The 24,803-nt window shown below is 44.4% G+C and overlaps 1 protein-coding gene across 4 annotated transcripts in view; it reads left to right on the plus strand.

The window, feature by feature from the left end:
* DNAH14 (dynein axonemal heavy chain 14) overlaps positions 1 to 24,803 on the plus strand; it is a 599,282-nt gene that overhangs the window by 393,186 nt on the left and 181,293 nt on the right. For all 4 annotated transcript variants that reach the window (XM_075925276.1, XM_075925277.1, XM_075925279.1 and 1 more), the window contains 4 exons: positions 730 to 920; positions 7,040 to 7,168; positions 12,340 to 12,480; positions 19,393 to 19,560. In XM_075925276.1, coding sequence (XP_075781391.1) covers positions 730 to 920; positions 7,040 to 7,168; positions 12,340 to 12,480; positions 19,393 to 19,560 — 629 coding nt within the window. The remainder of the gene's footprint in view (positions 1 to 729; positions 921 to 7,039; positions 7,169 to 12,339; positions 12,481 to 19,392; positions 19,561 to 24,803) is intronic.

Raw genomic sequence — 24,803 nt, forward strand, 5'->3', positions numbered from 1 at the left:
TGGCAGTCACTCTTGTCCCTCAGTTTTAAAAGTAATGTTGCAGCACATTTTCTTGAGGTTCTTGGAATGTCTCTTGTACTGAATCTGCTACCTCTTTTGCAATTTCTTTGAGGTTGTCAGGTTCTAATTACAGAAATTTGCATGCCTGTCAACTGAAGCTAGGGTTACTATTCACAGGTTTTTATTCTTCATATACAACTGAAAAGACAATGTCATAAGTAATTCTCATAAGAGGACAATTAGCTGTTTTTTGTCATCTTCCTCAGTTAAGATTGTTTTATTTTTTATTTTATCTCTATATTTGAAAAAAAATATATGAATAAATAATGTATGTGTTTTACATAGTAACTTAATAGAAAACTTCCTTTATCATTTTCAGGATCAGAAAACATTTTAGCATATGTTTTTAATATGCTTTTTTAAGATATACCAGCAAAGAGATGCTTTTAATTCAAAACTATAAAATTACTGTTAAATCACAGAAGCATATTTGAATTGTAGAGGTAGAACTGTGCTCTCCTCTAGAATGCTTAAAATGCTGGTAATTCTTAAAATGCCATATTAATATGAAGACAGCATGTCTTTGACTTGAATTACATTTTTAATGATATTAAAAGAAAATATTAGCTGTAATAACAACTAGTGCTTAACAGAATCTTAAAATGGTAGATGCTGTCGATCCACTGTTGATAAGCTATAATTCTGTGTCTTAATTTTGTATATGATCAGATCTGAAGTCAACCAAGGGGCCATATTTTGCAAATGATGACATTGATCCATCATCAGAAAAAATCAAGGGTATAATAGCCTCCACAATACAGTGTGGTGCCCACACCAGTGCTGCCCAAATGCAGGCATGGATTCGTCAGAAATTAATACTGAAAAGCAAAGATGCTCTTGGTGCACCAAAATCCAAACAGGTAAAACAGTGCTCTACCGGTACCCATGCTTAAAAATGCTGGCAATGAATGCTAAAAGAAACACTAACAAGATCAACAGAGCTTTCTGACTTATTTCAAGTGTGTCCATCTAACTACCGTTAAATACAGTATTGTAGCCATGTTGATCTCTCTCACCAACAGAAGTTGGCCCAATAAAAGATTCATCCGCCTTGTCTCTCTAACTACCCTTGTGTATTTTAGGCTGTTTGGATTATTCTTTTCAGGTACTAGTGTACTGTCTCACATGTCATGGTAGGAATTCATGGATATGATGTTCTTAATAAGTAATGTATTGATAACACTATTTAGTCAACCTCATTCATTTATATAAACATTATAACAGTTGCAAAAATAAATACAAAGCTTCCAAAATGTTTCAGCCAGCTAGCCAGACTGCTCAATTAGCTGACTGTGCCAATGAATCTCTGACAATGAGCTGTTGCTGTTGCCATTCCTGGCCTCCACTGTGGACACAATACACAAGTCTAACATATTACAATAACTGCTTTTAAAAATCCAAATAGGAACTAACAAAATACTTAGTATTAATCTCTGCTCATGGTCTTCCATAGCTGTGAACTTCTCATTGCTTGTAAAATCAAACGTAGCTTGTCTGAGCTTGTGAAGTTGCGCAAGAAGAAATGACTTATTTTCCCAGACTGCTTCTTGAAGGCTTTATTGTGGAGGAGGAGGATTTCATTCAATATAACTACTTATTGAAGCATCTAGTCCTAGAACTCAAAAAGACATGTCTATGCTGGCAAGTTTTGTTGCCGAATACCCCTTTTTGGCAATAAAACTCCAATATCATTCATACTGCATTTACAACAAAAATAGCAAAATTCGATCAGTTTTGGCAACAAAAAACTTCCACCTCAACGAGGGACTTTTTTCTGTCCCTTTTCCATTGACAGTCATGAAGTGTGTACCACAGGAGGCTTTTTTCCCCCACCTTGATTGAACTCCAGGATATTTCCCACAATGCCCCAGTAGCTGCTCTGGGCAGCAGTTTGAACTCCACTGCTCTGCAGCCAGGTAAACAGTAATCCATCCCTCCCCCTTGCAAGCCCCAGGAACTTTAAATTCCATTTCATGCCCCCTGGCATGGAGTACTTTCATGACATCCTCTCAGCTGATTGTGGCTAGCTATCACTCCAAACTTACTCTTGCTTGGACCACCGTGGAGCTTTTTGATCACATCAGTGTGTGGGGAGATGATTCAGTGCAGTTGCAGCTACAAGTGACCTATAGGAACGGTAACACACATGGCCACATTTCTTGAGCCTTATGTGAGAAAGTTGCAATGCAGAATAAAGATAAAGACTCTGAGGCAGTCATACCATAAGGTGAGGGAGTCAAACCACTGTTCTGGTGCTGCACCCAAGACAGTCCTAGGTAGTGACACAAAGAACCCTATGGATACTTCCGGAGGCCCTGAGTCAGCAAAAAGAGGACTTAACATGGAGGATGAAGTTGTAGATGAAGAGGTAGAGCTAGATGACAATGTGGAGCTCACAGCAGAGTCGCCCAATGTGGCAGGCAGCCAGGAACTGTTCTCAAGTTCAAGTCTCAGCAGCAACACAACATGGAAACAGGAAGAGACTCATGGTAAGTGGCTCTGCCTTGGGGGAGTGTAGCAATGGGTGGGGCAAGACACAAAAACTGAAGGAGGATAGCTGTGTTTCTGCAAAGGTAGACATCATGTCCAACCAGGGTGTTGATGCACACCAATACCAATTGAATCTCACAGACAGATGCTCTGGAAACTTTGCCTGAGGTACTTATTAATTTTCTCATTAAGATTCCATAGCAGTGCCACCATTTCCCCTTTCCCATGGTATGCTGCTACTCCCATACTATTCTTCAGTACTGCAGGAACCAAGGTGGTATAGAATTACAAGGCTGAATAAGGAGCGGGCGATCCTCACTAGCATTGAGAAGTGGAGCAAGGCCAGCCCGAGCCATTTGTGTGCCCCGGACCCGAGGAGTGCGGTGCTGCCCCCGGGAGTGCGATATATGTGAGACCCCGCCCCTGAGTGCACAGCGTCCCCCACTCCCGGGCGCGCAGCACATGCGCAGCCCTGCCCCGGGCGCACAGCGCACACATGGCCCCGTCCCCGGGCACCCGGCGCATGCGTGGCACCACCCCGGGCGCATGGAGCATGCGTGGTGCTGCTCCTGCCCAGCCCGGCAGCCCCATGCAGCGCCGCCTATAATGGGGCACCCCGGACGGTAGCCCAGACAGCCCTTAGCTTGGGCCGGCTCTGAAGTGGAGCCCAGGTTTCCCTGATTAGCCTCAGGAGTGAGATATCAGCAAGATTGATGGAAGCTTGTGGACAAGTGGGATCATTAGAATTATTTCCATGCAAACCTGCTGCACAAGAGAGGACTGTACTTTTTTTTATGCCTCTATGCACATCCCTGATTCCCCTTGTCCTCTTCCCCCCAAACTCACCATGTTCACAATGCCTGCAAAGATGTGTGTTTTGCTTACTGATCAGTGAGTGGAAAAGTGGAAGCTTATGTTGCTAAAGGTGCTTTTCAGTGAAATGTTTCAACCTTGAACAGGAATTTTGTAATCACTGTTTTGCAACCTTCTATGTTGCAGAGGAGACTGTGACAACTTGAAAGACCTCTCCTGTTGACAGACTACAGCTACTGAGGAGAAGACAGAGGAAGAATAGAGAAGAGATTGTGAGGGAGGTCTTGCAACAATCATCAATGTAAACACACAGAAGAGAGAAGAGGTGGTACAGGGAGATGAAAAATGGAAAAGAACCACTGACCATATGATCAACATCATGGAGGAGCAAACAGAGATGCTGAAAGTGTTTAATCAAAATGCAGAATGAACAGAACTGGCATGGGTCTCCCTTGCAACAGATACAGCAACCAACCTCTTCACCTACACTCTCCTTTTCACTGTCTGAAGATGCTTATTTTCCACCACATTCCACATCCTGTGACAACTGTAACTATGATAGCTGAACCTACACGCAATTGTGAGGCTTTCCTCTGAACCCTAACCCTCCCTTACAAGCAAACGTTCATCCTAGGTATGTGACCGTGATTTGCAGTGATCAATAAAGGCAAACCTGTTGCACGGTATAATGACTTTATTTTCTATTCCACAACCCATACCAATTGTTCAGGCTCCAGCTGAAGAATGTCCCATCCCTTGCTTTCATGGGAAGGTGTTACTCAGGATGAATAGAAGGATGCCACAGAGAAGCAACCACAAAAAGGAGAAATTTTCATGCCCCTCATCCTCAAAACCTCTCTGATGTTAACGGCCATGTTATAGGCTCCTTTGACGGCCCTCGTGTCTGACTTCTCAAACTGTGCACCCAAACACTATGCCTCAGTGCTCCACCCATGAGCAAACACTTCAGTCTTATTTTCACACAGCATATTGTTGAATTGCTCCTTATTGCTGTCCAGGTGCCCCAGAGCCAGGACTGCAAGGAGTAAGCTGAGTCACAGGACCACAATGGGCATTTCCACATCCTCCACTGTAATTTTGTGGTCTGGAAAGAAAGTCCCTGCCTGCAGCTTTCTGTACAGGCCAGTGTTTCTGAAGATGCATGTGTCATGCACCTTTCTAGACCACCCCCACATTTAAGTCTTTGAAAAGTCCACAAAGAACAACAAGCACCATGGAGAAATACCCCCTTCCTGTTGAAGTACTCTCTGGCAAGGTGGCCTGGTGCAAAAATTGGAATGTATGTGCCATCTATGGCTCCACCACAGTTAGGAAAGCCCAACTCTGGAAAGCCAGCCACTATGTTGTCCACATTTCCCAATCACAGTCCTCTGCAGCAAAATGATACTACATCGTTAGTTTGTCATTATAGTCAACGGTATTTGAATATGAATATGTATAATTCAAAGACACTTTGTGCATGTAACAGATCACTTTAAAAGTTGTAATTGGCTAAATCTCTGTATACTCTTTGGCTGTGTCTACATTGGCACCCCTTTCCGGGTAGGAATAAGGGATCTTCTGGAAAAGGGCTTATTTTCCGCAAGATCCCGTCTAGACTGGCGCTTTTCTCCGGCAAAACCCTGAGCCGGAAAAAAGCGGCAGCCATGTTCGTGCAAATGCCACGGGGGATATTTAAATCCCCTGCGGCATTTGCAATTCCGACTGGTCTCATTAGCATCCCTTTTCCGGAAAGGGGTGCCAATGTAGACACAGCCTTTTTGTGCAGATATAATTCTTGTATGTGAACTTCAGCAATATGAAATCTGAATCTGATTTTTAATTCTAAATGAGCTGAGGGGGGTCATTAGTGATACTTTGCCTCCCCACCCTAAGAAGCTACACATGAAGAAACCTGAAAACAAAGAACTCTAAAAACAGAGAGCTGTAGACATGGGCCAGAGAGTAAAGATCAATTCTGGTTTGCAGAGAATTGCATCTGAGATAAGGACTGGAGTGAAAATTATCTGTAACAATCTGGCTGTGTCTAGACTGGCAAGTTTTTCTGCAAAAACAGCTGCTTTTGCAGAAAAACTTGCCATCTGTCTACACTGGCTGCTTGAATTTCCACAAGAACACTGACTTCCTACTGTCTGAAATCAGTGCTTCTTGCGGAAATACTATGCTGTTCCCGTTCAGGCAAAATCCTTTTGCGCAAAGCCTTTGCGCAAAAGGGCCAGTGTAGACAGCTCAGATTTGTTCTGCGCAAAAAAGCCCCGATTGCGAAAATGGTGATCGGGGCTTTTCTGCGGAAAAGAGCATCTAGATTGGCACAGACGCCTTTCCGCAAAAAGTGCTTTTGCGGAAAAGTGTCTGTGCCAATCTAGACGCTCTTTTCAGCAAATGCTTTTAACGGAAAACTTTTCCATTAAAAGCATTTGCGGAAAATCATGCCAGTCTAGACGTAGCCTCTTAGGGTGTGTCTAGACTACATGCCTCCTTCGACGGAGGCATGTAGATTAGCCAGATCGGAAGAGGGAAATGAAGCCGCGATTAAAATAATCGCGGCTTCATTTAAATTTAAATGGCTGCCCCGATCTGCCGATCAGCTGTTTGTCGGCAGATCGGGGGAGTCTGGACGCGATGCCCCGACAAAGAAGCCTTTCTTCATCGACACAGGTAAACCTGGTTTCACGAGGCTTACCTGTGTCGATGAAGAAAGGCTTCTTTGTCGGGGCATCGCGTCCAGACTCCCCCGATCTGCCGACAAACAGCTGATCGGCAGATCGGGGCAGCCATTTAAATTTAAATGAAGCCGCGATTATTTTAATCGCGGCTTCATTTCCCTCTTCCGATCTGGCTAATCTACATGCCTCCGTCGAAGGAGGCATGTAGTCTAGACACACCATTAGTGTATTAGGCTTAGCTGGTGGGCTTTGTTTATTTTGGCTTTGTAACTTATTTTGATCCATCTGTTTTCACTTGCAGTCACTTAAATCCTACTTTTTATATATCAGTTATATATTGACCACAAAAACTTTGAAATTAATAAACAATCTAAGTTATCATTTACTAACATAGTAAGACATAAGAATAATGGAAAAAATAGAAGTTTACTAAGCAGTTAATCCAGATAGTTCAAACATATTCATATTCATCCTCGAAATAAGATAAATTCATAGGTGATAGGTCCATCAGTGGCTATTAGGAAGCTGGTCTGGGATGCAGTCCCATGCTCTGAGTGGCCCTAAACCTCTGACAGAAATTGAGACCCGACAGCAGGGGACAGATCACTTGATAAAGTGCCCTTTTCTGTTCATTCCTTCTGAAACATTGTCCACTGTTAGAAGACAGGATACTTTACTAGGTGGACTATTGGTCTGACTCAGCATGGTCTTACAATTCTTTGTTTCTTAATATTAAAGTATTGTCTTTTTTTCCATGTAGATGAGCTATAACAGCTTGCCCATATATATAGTTTACATCTTAGCTCATATAACAACATATACTAGGTCATTTGTTCAGGTACACTAATGTTTGTTTTAGTTAAAGAGAAATCTGATTCATAACTATATACATGAAACACAATCATTTTATGTTAATACTCTAATAATAAGTAAAGCTAAGCATAATACAACTCAGATATGGTTTTTAATGTGGTTATGTTTATTCACAGGTGATAGTGTTTATTGATGATGTGAATATGCCAATACCAGAGGAGTATGGTGCCCAGCCACCACTTGAATCAGTCAGACAATTTTTAGATTTAGGAGGTTTTTATGACACTAAGCAACTTGCATGGAAGGTACCATATAGATTTCAGATTGTTTCACAATTTTAATAACTTGCTCTTTGCAGAAGATTAAAGATAAATCTAAAGGCCACTAATCATTTAATATTAATATTATGATCATATTTGATAAATTACTGATAACAATAGAGTATGTATTTTTCCAGGAGAGATGGGAAGAGAGCCTTAAATGTGTCTTACTGGCTGTTCTAAAGGACAATAGAATTTTATTTTAATTCTGATTTGAGATGCAAGAAAAATTGTGAAAAGAATATTTTAACTACAATTTATTCCGAAAATATGATTTTATTGTATTCTAGTTAAATAAAGATCATGACATTTTATGAAGATACACAATTTTTTAAAATCTTTCATTCAGCACATATCTTGCTTCAGCTGGATACAGCTCCTCTCCCTTTATCCTTACAGAAAACCTTTTGCACTTGCCTTCTCTTCTGAGAATTTTTTTCTCTTTTCAGAAACTTGTTTCATCACCACTCTTATAGTTCTCCTTTCTATAATGTCAGGACATACACTTAGCATGCCATGCATTAACCTATAACTAGAAAACTCCCTGACCCATGAGGTCCTTATCTTTATTAAGATCTCAGTGCAACACATCATGATCTATTCAGGAGCTATGCCAGGCCAGAAACGCCATAACCACTCCGCATTTCCCTTTCTTTATAATAAAAGATTAAAACATAATTCATGGTTAATTCATAGTTTACGTGTCTATTGCACAAGCATTCAAAATAAACATTAAATTTCTTAAAAATGGTTTGCATTAATATGCCCCTTATCGATTCTGTTTAAACCAGCAATATTCTAAAAATTAAAAAAAATAGTCTAGTAGCACCTTAAAGACTAACAAAACATGTAGATGGTATCATGAGCTTTCGTGGGCAAAACCCGCTTCTTCAGCCCATGAAAGCTCATGTTACCATCTACATGTTTTGTTAGACTATTGTTGGTTTTTAAGTTTTTCCTGTTACAGACTAACTCAAGTCTCTCAGGGGAGGTCTGGTCAATCTTTCTAATCAGTCTTCCAGCCCATGTAGGTGAAGTTATCTGTGAAGAGGAGGGCTCATATCCCAGGATATGTCTACACTAACTAAGCTAATTCAAACTAACGCATCCAGACTAAAAAACTAGTTTGAATTAGCGTTTTGCTAATTCGAACTAGCATGTCTACATTGAGTGGACCCTGAACTGAGGTTAAGGATGGCCGGAAGCAGTGCCAGCAGGGCATCAGATGAGGACTTAGAGCGTGGAGCTGCTGTCTCAGGCTAGCTGAGGGCTGTGCTTAAAGGGACCCGACCCCCACCCCGGACAGACAGTTCTCAGGGTTGCCCCGCTTGCAAAGCAGTCCTGGCTTGGATTGCCCGGAGTACCCACACTGGGCACATCACAGCACTCGGCCATCAGACCGGCTGCACTTGCCGCAGGCTGCCATCTGGGGAAAGGGGGCAATTGGGGGGCTGTAGGAGAGGTTCCACCCCTAGAAGCCCGCAGAGCCAGCCCAGTCCTCCCCATCGGGGGCTCATACCCCATTCCTCCCTCACCTCCTTCCACTTACCCCTCCCTAGCCCCCCTTCCTGATGTACAAAATAAAGGACAATTGTGTTCAAAAATAGAATCTCTCTTTATTGAACAAAACTGGGGGAGACTGGGAAAAGGAGATGGGAGAGGGGAAGAGAGAGAGTGGGAGAGGATAGGGCAACTACAATGATGAGGGGTTTGGAACAGGTCCCATATGAAGAGAGGCTAAAGACACTGGGACTTTTCAGCTTAGAAAAGAGGAGACGGAGGGGGGATATGATAGAGGTCTATAAAAGAATGAGTGGGGTGGAGAGGGTGCATACAGAAAAGTTCTTCCTTAGTTCCCATAATAAAAGGACTAGAGGACACCAAAGGAAAGGAATGGGTAGTAGGCTTCAAACTAATAACAGAAAGTTCTTCTTCACGAAGCAAATAGTCAACCTGTGGAACTCCTTGCTGCAGGAGGCTGTGAAGGCTAGAACTAGAACAGAGTTTAAAGAGAAGTGAGATCAATTCATGGAGATTGGGTCCATGAAGTGGTATTAGCCAGGGGGTAGGAGTGGTTTCGCTGCCCGAAGTTTGTGGAAGGCTGGAGAGGGATGGCACGAGACAAATGGCTTGGTCACTCTTTGGTCCATCCCCTCCAGGGTCCCTAGGGTTGGCCGCTGTCGGCAGACAGGCTACTGGATTAGATGGACCTTTGGTCTGACCCAGTACGGCTATTCTAAGCTCAGGGCTTAGGGTCGGGGGTCTCAGTGGACCACCTTGATTTTCATGCAAACCTGCTCCTGGGTGGCCAGGCTGGCAGCTCTCCTGCCCTAGATGGCCGCTTTCCTGTGCCTAGTACGGAGGTTGTGGACGAGGTCCACGATGTCTGGACTGGACCAGGCGGGTGCCCGCCTCTTGCGGTCCCGGGCAAGCTCCCGGGAGTCGCCAGCCTGGTCCCGTGAAGAGGGGGAGGGCTGGGGGGCATCGGGTGGCTGGCTCGAGCCGTGTCAGGTACAGGGTCTGCTGGCAGGCTTGCACCTGGCACGGGCACCGTAGCCAGTCCATGACCCTTTAAGGGGTCCAGGGCCGGGAGGGGGGCAATAGAGTTTCCCTGGTGTTGGCCAGAGTGGCCACCAGGGAAATCTGGGGAGGGCTAGCCTCCCACTAGTTCGAATTAAGGGGCTACACAGCCCTTAATTCGAACTAGTAAGTTCGAACTAGGCTTAGTCCTCGTAAAATGAGGTTTACCTAGTTCGAACTAAGTGCTCCGCTAGTTCGAATTAAGTTCGAACTAGCGGAGCGCTAGTGTAGCGCCTATGAAAGTTAATTTGAACTAACGTTTGTTAGTTCGAATTAACTTTGTAGTGTAGACATACCCCCAGAGTCTCTGTTTGTTGTGCTGGGGAAGTATTGAAGATGAATTCAGGTCCCCCAGAGAAATCCTTTTGGAGTCTCCACTAGTTAGGATCTGCTATAATCTGAATGGTTGCAAATGTCTAATATCTTTTGATCCAAACTTTGTTCCCTGGCTTAGTTCAGACAGTGCTTTTGTTCCAAGCTGAACCTTGAAGTTTAGTTCTTGCCAGCTTATTTCATCATCCCAGTTTCAAAATCCCTTCAAACCTTGGAACTCAAGACCTCAAGAAATCATTAAATTCAGCCCCCTCCACTGACGCAGGACCAGGTAAAGCTGAACCATCCCTGACCAGGGCTCTTCCAGATCCACATGTTATGACCATTAAGAAGAACTTAAGGATTTGGTTAGATGAACTAAATTTTTGTAAGAATTTTCCAAAATGATGTGTCATGCCTTGGCATCATCTTACAGCAGAGGTACTGTTGAGTTCAGATTAGTCAAGCAATGCCTTCAATTTGTCTGAATTCCTTGGAATTCCCTGTTTGCTGACTTTGTGTAATACAAATCTTACCTACTCTTTTGAACATTAACATTTCTCTATGAGGGTATGTCTATAATACATCCCTCTGTCAAAAGAGGGATGTAAATTACGCAAATCGAAAGTGCAAATAAAGCGGGATTTAAAAACCTTTTTCAAAAGATCCCATACTCATTTTTTGAGGAATAGGGGATCTTTCGAAAAAGGGGATTTTTTTCTGAAAGAACCACATCTAGACTGCGCTTTCACTTTCGAAAAACACTTTTTTGAAAAAGCGCTCGGACCCCTTTATGCAAATGAAGCATGGGATATTTAAATCCCCGCTTCATTTGCACTTTCGATTTGCCTAATTTACATCCCTCTTTCAACAGAGGGATGTAGTTTAGACATACCCAAAGTGAAGCCAATTTGTAAGTTGTTTGTCCCTGATAACAGCTCTTCTTTCAACAAGCTTCCTTCCCCTTTCCTAGGTTTGGAACTTGGACAATTCTCAGTGCTTGGCCACCAGCATCGCTCTTGCATCTGTCTGTCTCCTATCTCAAGGGAGCAATCAAAGAGAGTCACCTCCTACAACCTCAATCAATGTGTCTATTTCATGTTTCTTTTGTCTGCCTCCCCCACTCACTGCAGTTTTATTCCAGTCCTGATTCTAGTCATCCTTGGAACACATGGAATTAACTCACTATCGCCCATCCTCTTCTCTCTTTACTCCCCCATTTCTGTCTCTTTCGGAAACAGAGGTTGGAAGTAGGAGTGCTTCCTCCCCAAGAAACAATTGTCAGGAAAGAAGAACCCACCCAAAAGAGATGCTAAGAAAGCAGCTACAAATGGTGAAGAGGAAAGTATTGTATGGTATGGGAAGGCAAAAATGATTATTTCATTGATTAGGGGCACATATAGACATGGAATTTTACTAACAGCATGACATGTCACTTTAGTGGGCTCCTGGATTTTTACCTGAGTTGTGCACTTTTATAGGAATTTTGCAACCCTGTATTTAGACTGTAAATAGACAAATATCGACTAATTCTTATTAAGAATTTCTCTCACCTTTCGTCTCCTTTTCTCCACACACTGATGTTTTTCAGTTGTTCTATTTTCTGCTCCTTTCTATACCATGTTTTCATTTGATTTTTTTTCTCTGTTCCTCTTTGCATCATTTTTCACAATCCTGAGCAGAACACATACAATTAAATTCAAATCAGACTTTGAAATCCATGTTTTCTCTTGATTCTGAATTAGATAAAAGTTTTCTTATTCCTAAAAGTACCCAATAATTTTAAACAAAGTAAGAATTCTCTTCAGTGACAGTTTTGACTGGATGTTTCCAATTTATTATTTAATCTGAAAGTTATGCATCTTACATTGATTAAATTACTCATCCAAATGTAGAAATCTTCCAAAATATTTAAATAATGGTATTCTAATATTGTTTAACAGTGCAGTTAATCATGTGATTGTGATTAATGTTAATTACTTGACAGCTTTAACAAACATGTGTGCACACACAGCTATATATATATATATATATATATAAAATTGTCATTTTGAGTAACTCTTTCCCACTACCATTGTTCAAATCACTGGATTTATATTGAAGATTAATTTGGCCCATTTTCTAACTACATTTATATTTGGAGTGAAATGGAGACCTTGAAGTAGAAATCCTTGCAATAGCACTGGAGTTTTAAAATTTCATTTTGTTTTGAAATTATGGTTCATTTGCAGCCTTTCATGTTTCTCCTATTCTGTTTCTTATAGAATATCCAGGATGTCTCATTGGTTGCAGACTGTGCTCCTCCAGGTGGTGGACGAAATGAGATTAGTCCACGTCTTCTCAAACACTTTTGCCTGTTGGTTCTGCCTCATCCTTCTTTACAATCCTTGGAACGTATTTTTCAGGTGAGAGATCAGATTGATTGGCAAAAATTATATCAGCAAGTAGAAGTTCTAAAAGAATGAATAGCCAATACATTTCATTTAAAATATCTCAATTTCTTTCATATTAATCACAAAATTGTATACAGTATAAGAAAAGAGATGGCTTTAGGCATCTGAGGCCAGGTCTACACTAGATCTGGAAGATTGGCTTAAGGTACGCAACTCCAGCTACGTAATATATGTAGCTGGATTCAGTTTACCTTAAGCTGAGCTTGGCCGTATCTCCACAGCGGGAGGCCAGTGGGAGCAAAGGGGTACAGGCACTGGTTGGTGTTGCTCTCCTTATTCGATTTATGGGTCTTAAATAGACCCGCTAAATCGAATACCAGAAGATCGATATCCAGCGTGGCTAGTGAAGACGTGCCCTAAGAAACCATCATTTATGTGGGAGCATCAGGTTCAAACCAAGTACGTCCCAAACAGATTTGATTTCACTACTTAGGAAACACTTAAAGTTTTATGCCCTTGAGTTAACTGAAATAGGGTATGTCTACACTACAAAGTTAATTCGAACTAACAGATGTTAGTTTGAATTAACTTTGATAGGCACTACACTAGCGCTCCGCTAGTTCGAACTTAATTCGAACTAGTGGAGCGCTTAGTTCGAACTAGGTAAACCTCATTGTACGAGGACTAAGCCTAGTTCGAACTTACTAGTTCAAATTAAGGGCTGTGTAGCCCCTTAATTCGAACTAGTGGGAGGCTAGCCCTCCCCAGATTTCCCTGGTGGCCACTCTGGCCAACACCAGGGAAACTCTATTGCCCCCCTCCCGGCCCCGGACCCCTTAAAAGGGGCACAGGCTGACTACGGTGCCCGTGCCAAGTGCAAGCCTGCCAGCACCCAGCTAGCAGACCCTGCACCTGGCACGGCTCGAGCCAGCCACCCGATGCCCCCCAGCCCTCCCCCTCTTCCCGGGACCAGGCTGGCGGCTCCCGGGAGCTTGCCCAGGACCACAAGAGGCGGGCGCCCGCCTGGTCTAGTGCGGTCATCGTGGACCTCGTCCACAACCTCCGCACTAGGCACAGGAAAGTGGCCATCTAGGGCAGGAGAGCTGCCAGCCTGGCCACCCAGGAGCAGGTTTGCATGAAAATCAAGGTGGTCCACTGAGACCCCCGACCCTGAGCCCTGAGCTTAGAATAGCCGTACTGGGTCAGACCAAAGGTCCATCTAGCCCAGTAACCTGTCTGCCGACAGCGGCCAACCCTAGGGACCCTGGAGGAGATGGACCAAAGACAGTGACCAAGCCATTTGTTTCATGCCATCCCTCTCCAGCCTTCCACAAACTTCGGGCAGGGACACCACTCCTACCCCCTGGCTAATACCACTCCATGGACCCAACCTCCATGACTTGATCTCACTTCCCTTTAAACTCTGTTCTAGTTCTAGCCTTCACAGCCTCCTGCAGCAAGGAGTTCCACAGGTTGACTCTTTGCTTTGTGAAGAACAACTTTCTGTTACTAGTTTGAAGCCTGCTGCCCATTCCTTTCCTTTGGTGTCCTCTAGTCCTTCTATTATGGGAACTAATGAAGAACTTTTCTGTATGCACCCTCTCCACCTTTATCATATCACCCCTCCATCTCCTCTTTTCTAAGCTGAAAAGTCCCAGTCTCTTTAGCCTCTCTTCATATGGGACCTGTTCCAAACCCCTCATCATTGTAGTTGCCCTAACCTCTCCCACTCTCTCTCTTCCCCTCTCCCATCTCCTTTTCCCAGTCTCCCCCAGTTTTGTTCAATAAAGAGAGATTCTATTTTTGAACACAATTGTCCTTTATTTTGTACATCAGGAAGGGGGGCTAGGGAGGGGTAAGTGGAAGGAGGTGAGGGAGGAATGGGGTACGAGCCCCCGATGGGGAGGACTGGGCTGGCTCTGCAGGCTCCTCGGGGTGTAAACTCTCCTGCAGCCCCCCAATTGCCCCCTCTCCCTAGATGGCAGCCTGCGGCAAGTGCAGCCGGTCTGATGGCCGAGTGCTGTGATGTGCCCAGTGTGGGTACTCCGGGCAATCCAAGCCAGGACTGCTTTGCAAGCGGGGCAACCCTGAGAACTGTCTGTCCGGGGTGGGGGTCAGGTCCCTTTAAGCACAGCCCTCGGCTAGCCTGAGACAGCAGCTCCACGCTCTAAGTCCTCATCTGATGCCCTGCCGGCACTGCTTCCAGCCATCCTTAACCCCAGTTCAGGGTCCACTTAATGTGGACATGCTAGTTCGAATTAGCAAAACACTAATTCGAACTAGTTTTTTAGTCTGGATGCGTTATTTCGAATTAGCGCTGTAGTGTAGACATACCCATAATGTTTAACACAGCCTTCCTGGAGAGATGCCATAGGTCATGGTATTATAATTCACAGTTGTGAGATTTTGGTTAAATTAACCCAGCATGCACTGAGGTAGATTTTTAGTTTATATCAGTAAATTACATTTGAGGAACAACAAGAGATTAAGCTCATGCTCAGTTTTTCATCTTTCCTTCACCTACCTCTTCTGCCAAACAGGTGCGCCCAAATCTCCCATCAATTACTGTACCCTTCTTTATCCTGATAAGAAAAAACACCTTGCTGTTCTTGTTGGGCTTGGGAAATTGAAGCAGGAAGGTGTGTGTCCTTTAAAGAAAATAGGGCAAGGACTGAGGAGGATTTCCTATCATTAGAATAGGAATCTTCATCAAAACCTGTTTATTTTTTAGATGCTTTGACACCTTTTCTGATCCTTGGACTATTACCATTTCTGCCCAATTGCTAGCAATCCTCCTTACAATAGTGCCCTTTGTCCCCAGTATTTGTGTTATAAGGTGTTGCCTTATGTATTAAAAATCAGAGGTGGAAAGTAAATAAGTAGAAATATTTCGTTATATTACTCAAGTACATTTTTTCGGTATTTGTACTTTACTCAAGTAATTTATTTTTGTGATACTTCAATTTTTACTCAAGTGCTTTTTTTTTAGAAAATATTGTACTTTTTACTCCACTACCATTTCCAGAAGCACTTAGTTACTCACTACTTTCAGAACCCCACTGACAATTGCAGAAGCCAGCATTCTGATTTGCTAAAGCACAGCTGCATGCGCAAAGCATCCAGTTGTCATGTAGTGACAATTTAAAAAAAAAATCAACAAGCACCATGTCCCTGCCAACAAAAAAGCTTTATAATAGCCACATCAACACTGTTACAGCTGCCTTCAGATCCTTCCCAAGAGATACTAGTCCCAGGAGACCTCCAGGTACCAGCCAAGCTGCCCCTGCCTACTCTCCACTGGCCAGACATGCACCAGCACCGTGCCCCTGCCCCCTGTCCAGACACCTACCAGCATCCTGTTCCTGCCCCCTCCCTCCTGGCCAGACACCTATCCCCAGTTTGCTTCTGTACCCCACCTCACCCCTATCCTACTCACTGGCAGCCCAGTCCCCACACACTGGATCCCTCATTTTTGGCCTCACCCCAGAGCCTAGGAGAGCCCAAAAATCCACTAGCCCTGGAACCCCAGAAGAGTTAATCTGGCCTCAGGCCTTGAACCTCAGTCCTACCTACCCTCTTCCCCCACCATGGGGCTGGAGTGCCAGGGGAGTGAAGTGTCTCAGTTGGGGCCACATCAGTGAGGGTTGGGGTTTTTTGGAGGAGTTGGTTTTTTGCATATCACTTGCATTGTCCCTGACTGATTTTTCTGTGGGTCAGTGGCCTCCTGACCCAAAAAATGTTCCCCACCCCTCCCATGAATAAAGACAATGTTAAAACATTTTGTGTTGGACACAATATTTTACTTAAGTCCCCATCTGACCGCAGTATCATAACACCCCTGCACCCCATATACCCCAACCCTGAGCCCATCATACACCTGAACCCCCTTCCCTGAGCCCCCCACACCCTCAAACTCCTACTGCCCCCATATTCCCAGTCTTGTGCAACAACATTCTTGCACCACCCACACACTGCAAACCTGTGTCCTGAGCCCCTCATACAGACCAACCCAGACTCCTGCACCCAGATATCCACAAGTCTGTGGCTTGCTGACCACCCCAACCCTCTGCCTGACCCAAGCACTCTCCAGCATAGAGCCCCTTCCCCAAGCCAGCATTTCCTTATCCACCTCCTCCTGTATCCAAATTCCCTCCCAGAGCTTGTACCTCTCACCCCTTCCCTCCCCTAAATCCCTCATTCCCACCCCAAGGCCCACACCACCTGTCTCAACCCAATGAGAGTAAGGGCGAGGGACAGCAAGTGATGGAGAGGGGGGGAGTGGAGAGGGTAGAGCCTCAAAGAAGGGGTGAGGTCTTAGAGAAGGGATGGGGTAGATCTTGGCTTGCTCTGACATTTAAAAAGTGATCTTGGGTGTAGAAAGGTTGGAGGCCACCATCCTAGCTTATGGTAACTAGGTTTTCTAAAGCTCCCCCCCACCCGTAAGAAAACAAATCCCTTTAATCCTGGCAGGTCTCATTATTCCATCTTCTCTATTTCACTTATTAACAAAGATAGCATTTTTATTGGCAATAGCATTAGCAAAGAGATGAGGGGAGTTATTGTATCTAATGGCAGGACATCTACAGTAAAAGCTGTTACCTATCATTCAGTTCACCAGAAACTTCTGTTAACCAGCATTTCTGGCATCTCCCAATACAAATCTTCACTTCAATAACCAGGACTAGCATACTGCCTAGCACATTATGTAATTGCATATTCTACATTCTACTTTTATGCAAAAGAGGCAGAAGGCAAGCAAGCAAGTTGAAATCAGCTTCCAGAGTGTGCTATAGGTTCATTACTGATTTAGAACAATTTCTGACACCTACAATGGTAATTGATGTTGATAATGATGACCCTGAGGCACTGTAAGATCTTGAAGTCCCTTTTGAATCAAAGTCTCAGTGGGGTAGCTGTGGTTAGTCTGTAATTTAAAACAGACAGACAGACAGACAGACAGACAGACAGACAGATAGATAGATAGATAGATAGATAAAATCATAGGCTTTTGTGGGCACAATCCATTGCTTCAGTTTATCTATCTAGTTAGTTAGTTTCTAAGGTGCTACAGAACCACTCCTTATTTGTTTGTTTTTCTTAAGGTTTTTTTAATCAAAGAAAGATTAAATTATGATTAGTAAAGGTTTAGTGTTTATGTGTATTTTAAGTGATCTGGATGTAAGCAATACCCTGCCCATAGTAATATGTAGTGTCCTAAGATAACCTACTAAATAGAACATTTTACCTGTAAATACCTGAGGGTATGTCTACACTACCCCGCTAGTTCGAACTAGCAGGGTAATGTAGGCATACCGCACTTGCAAATGAAGCCCGGGATTTGAATTTCCTGGGCTTCATTTGCATAAGCGGGGCTCCGCCATTTTTAAATCCCCGCTCGTTCGAACCCTGTGCCGCGCGGCTACACGCGGCACGAACTAGGTAGTTCGAACTAGGCTTCCTAGTTCGAACTACCGTTACTCCTCGTGGAATGAGGAGTAACGGTAGTTCGAACTAGGAAGCCTAGTTCGAACTACCTAGTTCGTGCCGCATGTAGCCGCGCGGCACAGGGTTCGAACGAGCAGGGATTTAAAAATGGCGGAGCCCCACTTATGCAAATGAAGCCCGGGAAATTCAAATCCCGGGCTTCATTTGCAAGTGCGGTATGCCTACATTACCCTCCTAGTTTGAACTAGGAGGGTAGTGTAGACATACCCTAAGTGCTTCAAGAAACCAACCACTCTGCAGTGCAGTACTACTACTGGATTGGTGAGTACCTGTATACTATTTTATAATTTATTTAACTTATTGTAATCTAATTCTTTGGAAATTGTTATTAAGTTGGTGAAATGTAACTCACAGTTAACCAAATATTCAATTTACCGGCACCCTGCACTCCCACAACATGCCAGATAACAGAGCTTTTAACTGTATTATAGTGTTTTCCATAGATAATATCTCCTTAAAGATCCATTTCAGATTCTTATTGAAGGTGGTTTTTGATTTTCACTTGAATCAGGTCATTCATCTACTGATATTTTTTTCCTGAAACCTCAAACTCACAAAAGTAACAAGAGACTGCATTCTTTAGAGGTCTATAGGGCATTTTCCTTTCAAGTGAATGGGATGAAACAGTTCAGAATATTTCTCCAACTCTTGTATATGCAGAGATAATGAAGAGTTAGGCTGTTGTGGTTCACAGAATCTATAACTAGATCTCACTGTGCAACAAAATTTGTAACATACACACTAATGCAAGTCCATTACCTACGATTATTGCTTATTTACTAGTGCACAAGGTGCTTACTCTAAGTTATGTTCCTTTTTTGGACATCAGTAGGACATGTTCTACAATGGCATAATGCTGAGCAGATGTGTGGCTGGATTTACAGTTGATGTAATCTTTGGGAAACAAGTTCTTTAGGTCTTTGTTTTAAAAGATTTGTAGTTCTCACTTCCAACATGTATATTGCTTGTTGGAATGTGTATGTGGGCATGCACTCAAAAAAGAAAGTTACTTACCTGTACACATGCATGCCACAACATGCCCTACATCCCTGCAAATGCAGAGTCTATTTTTTTAAGGTTTCCAGTGATGAAGAAACTCAGGACCAGTTTTAGTGGTCCTATTTTTTATGCCCTCGGTTATGGAGGCATGAAGATACTCGGGCACATGCCTTACCCAAGCAGGTATTCCTGACCTAAAGTCTCTTGTTAAAAAGCAGTAGGCACATAGATCAGAAGTGGACAACACATCTTGAAGGACTTGTTAGTCAGTAAAGAGTGTCTCTTCCTGATAAAATAATTATAAAAATAATAAATTGCTGCTTTTTATCCTATACATTTTGCTATATTTCAGCAGTTAGCAATATGTTTAACTCTTTCTTAAGCTGTAGTGATCAAATCATATACATTTTTCTTCTTTAGGTTCATCTGGGAACATACCTATATAACAACAGATTCTTATCTGAAGTTCAGAAATGCAATGACTTTCTAACTACCTCTTCCATAGCTGTATACTATAGAATGTGCCGCAGCATGCTCCCAACACCAGCTAAGTGCCACTATACATTTAATCTACGAGATCTTTTCAAGGTGTGTTCTACTGCACTAGACATTTTAGATTTCCATAAATGTATTCTTAGTTTTTATGCAGCGTGAACAACCAAGAGCATATATAATTTTGTCTACTGAAGTTAGCCTGGTTCTCATAGGTACATTATTAAATTAGTCTTGCCATCTGGAGTCCTATGATAGTTTCAATTTGGATTGTGACGCACAAGGAAAATATATTTGGAAATTTCTGTATATAATCTAGTCTTTGCTTTCAGAATTGCCAAGATCACTGAGAAATAATTACTAATAAATTCTTTGAAGAAAAGGGTAAAATAGAGTATGATACCATCTACAAGTTTTGTTAGTTTTTAAGGTGCTGTTAGACTATTTGTTGTTTTTTAAGTTTTTCTTGAGACTACCAATTATTAATTTTAAAAGTATTTGTTGCTGGTTATCAAAGTGGCTATACCAAAAGCACTGTATACTAACATATATCTCACTTGTGAATTGATCTATAATGTTGTATCTTACCTTTGTTTCCTACAAAAAAAAGATGTGTTAACACGAGAAACAAATATTTAGGAACTAAATAATTTGGGCCATTTTCAGCCCTGCAACAAGGCACAACTAAATTGTCTTCAGTGAAGTTGCGCTTCCAGTTATACCAGGGCACAATTAACCCTTTGATTATATTAATTTAAAGAAGAGATTAAAGTTTGAATTAAGGCTGAGCATATACATCAGTACCTGTTGTGCAAGATCTACAAATATAAAAATATTTTCATGTACATGCTGCCAGAGAAGATGGGGAAGGGAAAATTATTAGGTCAGGAGTTGCTTCTATCCCTAGTATGTATGGAAATTTGGATCATTTAAGCTCTGTGTCACAAACTGTCTGACATCTCAAAAAGTGCCCCAGCAGTCATGTGAATTGCTTAAGGTCATGCCTAAGGTTATGTTTCATTTGCAGGTATTTAGTAAAAGTCACAGGCAGTAAACAAAAATTAATGGCCTGTGATCTGATCATGGCTTGCACTATATACCCTTAACTAAAACTTGGGCTTCAGAGCACATAAGTTCTCTAGGGAATAGGCAGCGAGTTACCTGGGCTCGTGGTGCCCATGCTCCAGAAATATTCAGAGCCGGGGGCCCTGCTCCACCAATATTTGGAGCTATGTCTCTCCCCTGGCCCTGCCTGGAGTGGGCCCCGGCCCCCACCTGCCATCCCCTCAGTCTCTGTGCATCCTCCCCTCCCAGCCCCAGAGCATTCCCCCCCATCCCTGGAGCACATGCGCGGTGTGCTGAAGTGCCGCACAATAGCTGAGAGGGGAGACGCCCGGGCGTGACATGACATCATGGCCCGGGGCTTTAAAACAACGTGACCCAGCTCCAGGCCCGGCAAATGGTCTGGAGCCCCAAAAGCAGCTGGCGCCCGATCACTGACTCCAGCGCTGCAAACTGGAAGGAAGAAGGTAGGGTGACATGGGGGAAAAATAGGAAGAAGGGGTAAGAGAGGAAGGGGCTTGTGCTGAGGAGAAGGGGGCAGGTCAGGAGATGAAAGGGGAAGGTACCAAGGGACAGGGTGGAGGAGAGAGAAATGCCAGGCGTAGGGTTGCCAGGTGTCCGATATTCACCCGGACAGTCTGGTATTTTCGCTTCCTGTCCGTTTTCCCCATTTCCGCTCCTTGTACATAGTTGCGTCCTTTAAACAAAAAATAAAAACAAAAAAAAAAAGAATAAGAAGGAAAAAAACAGAGAATTAGACGTCTTTTCTCTGTTGTTATAAAGAAGAACTGCTTTATACCTTACACACGGAACAAACCTTACTATCTTGGCAGCTACCAGTTTTAAAAAATGCGGCTCTTGCCGGGAGGCAATGCCAGCCTCCAATGGCCATTGTGACTGTATCAGATGTCTGGTCGAATCTTATGTTTCCCAGAAATGTGCTCATTGCACTAAACTTACCTCCAGGTCTAGAAAAGATAGAGAGAGGCGCCTCTGAATGCTCCTCTTTGATAAAGCCCTGCAGCCGCAATATACCGTGACTGAGAAACAGCCCCCAAGCGATGGGCTTCATCCCCCACTACCGGCATACAGAAGAAACCTAGGCTCTCCCCTACCAGATCTCTGCCGACTGCCTTACATGACAGGGAGAGTCAGGGGGATAGACCGGGAACGTCCAGCACCACAAAGCCACGTCCCGCAACCTCAATGGCACACAAGCCAAAGCGGCCATGGGAGTCTGCACAGACAGTAGCACTGGTTCCGCCTGCATCCATGCCACGGCACCGACATGACCGACCACCATCACGGCACCCACTGCTGTGGTACCTGAGCTGCCGACACAGGGCAGCACAGCACCGGCTAGTGCTTCGGCTCATGCCTCTAGAGCAGGAGCAATTAGCCCCGCTCCTTCAATCTCACCGTGCCGGAGCTGCTCTCGCTCCCTTCTCTTATCCTCAGCACCGTCTCCTCCTACGGCGCAGTGCTCTCCACACTGCTACGCTGGCCGCCTCAGGTCTCCGCGTGCTTCCTTCAGACTGCCATCCCCATTCCTGGCTGCTGGACCCTCTCATCGAAGACACCATTACAGAAAGCTCTCTGTCTCCTGCTTCTTCCAGGGCATCATACAACTGCTCCTGTTCACCTTACTCTCCACGCCATTATCGGTATCGCTCACATTCTTACTATCCGGACAGACGCTCACTGCTGGACGGTCTATACCACCGCGGCAATCGCTACTCCCAAGACTCTTGCAGTAGGTATTCCTACCGATCACGGTCCGCCTATGACTATGTTTCACCCAGGCGCTCCCCAACTTCGGCTCCTCTTACTCCTCTGGAACATTTGGCTTCGCCATCTCAGCCTCCATCAGAACTGGAGCACACCTCCTTTGCGGACCAGCCAACGGGGGTCTCTCCAACAGATTCGTCAGATGAGGCAGTCATTCCAGGAGAGGGTTCTCCACCAGATGACCTCTGTCAGTTTCAGGAATTGTTCAAATGAGTAGCAACCACCCAGGAAATACCATTGCAGGAACTCAAGGACAAGCAACACAAACTCTACAGAAACCTCCAGCCGCAGCACAGGTTGCTTCTGGCCATTCCCCACAATGAGGGCAACCTGGAAATTGCCAATGAAATATGGCATGCTCCGGCATCCACTCTACCGACGAACAAACGGGCCAACAGAAAATATTTCGAGCCCCCAAAGGACATGGAATTCCTCTTTGCCCATCCCCAGCCAAATTCCTTAGTCGTCAATGCAGCCCAACAGAGGGCTAAGGCCCCACACTTTAAACAACAGGGCTCCGACAAAGAGATGAAGAGGCTAGACCTTCTAGGCAGTAAGGTCTACACATCAGCAACACTACTTCTTAGAATCGCCAATTACTCGGCACACCTGTCTAACCACACCTTTGACACTTTTTCACACCTGACCCCTCTCATGGGCCACCTACTGGATTCAAAGAAAACTATTTTGAAATCAGTCATCCAAGAGGGCTATACGTCAGTGAGAACGTCCCTTCAAATGGACATTAGACACCAATGGCAGCAGCAACACCAGCAACAGAGGGGTTTTGATAACCAACACTCGCGCCAGAGGCCCCAGCAACGCTTCAATGCAAACGTCAGGACAAACATGGCTCTCAACAAAAAGCAACAGGTTTGATACTTTGGTCGGGGGCAAGCAAACAGTCACAGGCAGCACCACGGATCGTCCTACACAACTCTTTCACCACCAGTTGAGGCCCTTTTTCTACCAAAATCACCACAGACAGATGAGTTCTGGAAATTGTTCAAACTGGCTACCCCATTCCCTTCACCTCCATTCCACCCATCATCACCCCTCCCACCCCGTCCCTTTTCAGGGACCCCTCTCACGAGGCCCTCCTTCGAGCAGAAGTTGACTGTCTTCTCTCCCTGGGTTCCATAGAGTCAGTCCTAAATGAGTCAAAAACAGGGGCTTCTACTCACATTATTTCCTCACCCAGAAAAGATCTGGAGGTTGGCGTCCCATCCTGGACCTCCACCATCTGAACAAATTCCTGTGGAAACAACGATTCAAAATGACCACCTTAGCTGCTGTAATTCCTACATTGGATCCACAAGACCGGTTTGCCGCCCTCAACCTCCAGGAAGCCTACTTTCACGTCCTTATCCATCTAGCCCACAGAAGGTTCTTATGGTTTGTCCTGGGAAAGGATCACTTCCAATACAAGGTCCTTCCCTTCGGGCTATCTTCAGCCCCCAAGGTATTTTGAAAGATCATAGCGGTAGTTGCGACCTTCCTCCGACAACAAGGAGTAGTCATCTTTCCGTACCTGGACGATTGCCTACTCTAGGGTCCTTCTGTACTCGAGGTCTCTCATATGATTCAACTCACCAGACAAGTCTTCCAATCGCTCAGACTCCTCAACGAGCAAAAGTCCATTTTGCACCCTATCCAGAACCTTGAGTTCACAGGGGCCCGCCTGGACTCACTCGCCAGCAGAGCCAATCTGCAAAGTTTTCAGGCCATCCAGGACCTCATCCATACCATTGCCGTCAGTCCTACCATTTCACTTATGACATGCCTGAGATTGATGGACCATATGGACGCCACAACATACGTGGTCAAGTACGCCAGACTGCACTTTTGCGCCCTTCAATACTGGCTGACACTGGTCTACAACCACACCAGATACAATCTCCACAGGCCAGTAACGCCTCCACCCTTCATTACCCGATCACTCCTGTGGTGGACCAGCCGCAAGAATCTCCTATCAGGGGTACCTTTCCATCAACAGCAACCCCTCCACCAGATCACAACAGACGCTTCTCTGCTGGGCTGAGGAGCACACATGGGGTCTCTCTCAGCCCAGGACCAATGGTCCCCATGAAAAGCACGACTACATTTAAACCTCTTAGAACTACGCATCATCTTCAACGCCTGCAAATCCTTCCTCAACCACATCCAGAACACCACTGTGAGGATACTCATGGACAATGTCACAGCCATGTATTATGTGAATCGTCAGGGCGGCGCTCGCTCCCATTCCTTATGCACAGAAGCTATCCGCTTTTGGAATTGGTGCATTCACTACGGAATAACACCTACGGTATCTTACTTACCTGGCACCACAAACGTGACCTCAGACTTCCTAAGCAGGCACTTCAATGCGAAACACGAGTGGGAAGTCCTACTTGAGCTCTTCCAATGCTGGGGAACTCCCCGAGTGGATCTCTTCGCAACCTCCCGCAATGCGAAATGCCACAAGCACTGTACCAGGGTGGGCCTCG

The sequence above is a fragment of the Pelodiscus sinensis genome, chromosome 3 (assembly GCF_049634645.1).
Source record: "Pelodiscus sinensis isolate JC-2024 chromosome 3, ASM4963464v1, whole genome shotgun sequence".
Taxonomy (NCBI): domain Eukaryota; kingdom Metazoa; phylum Chordata; order Testudines; family Trionychidae; genus Pelodiscus; species Pelodiscus sinensis.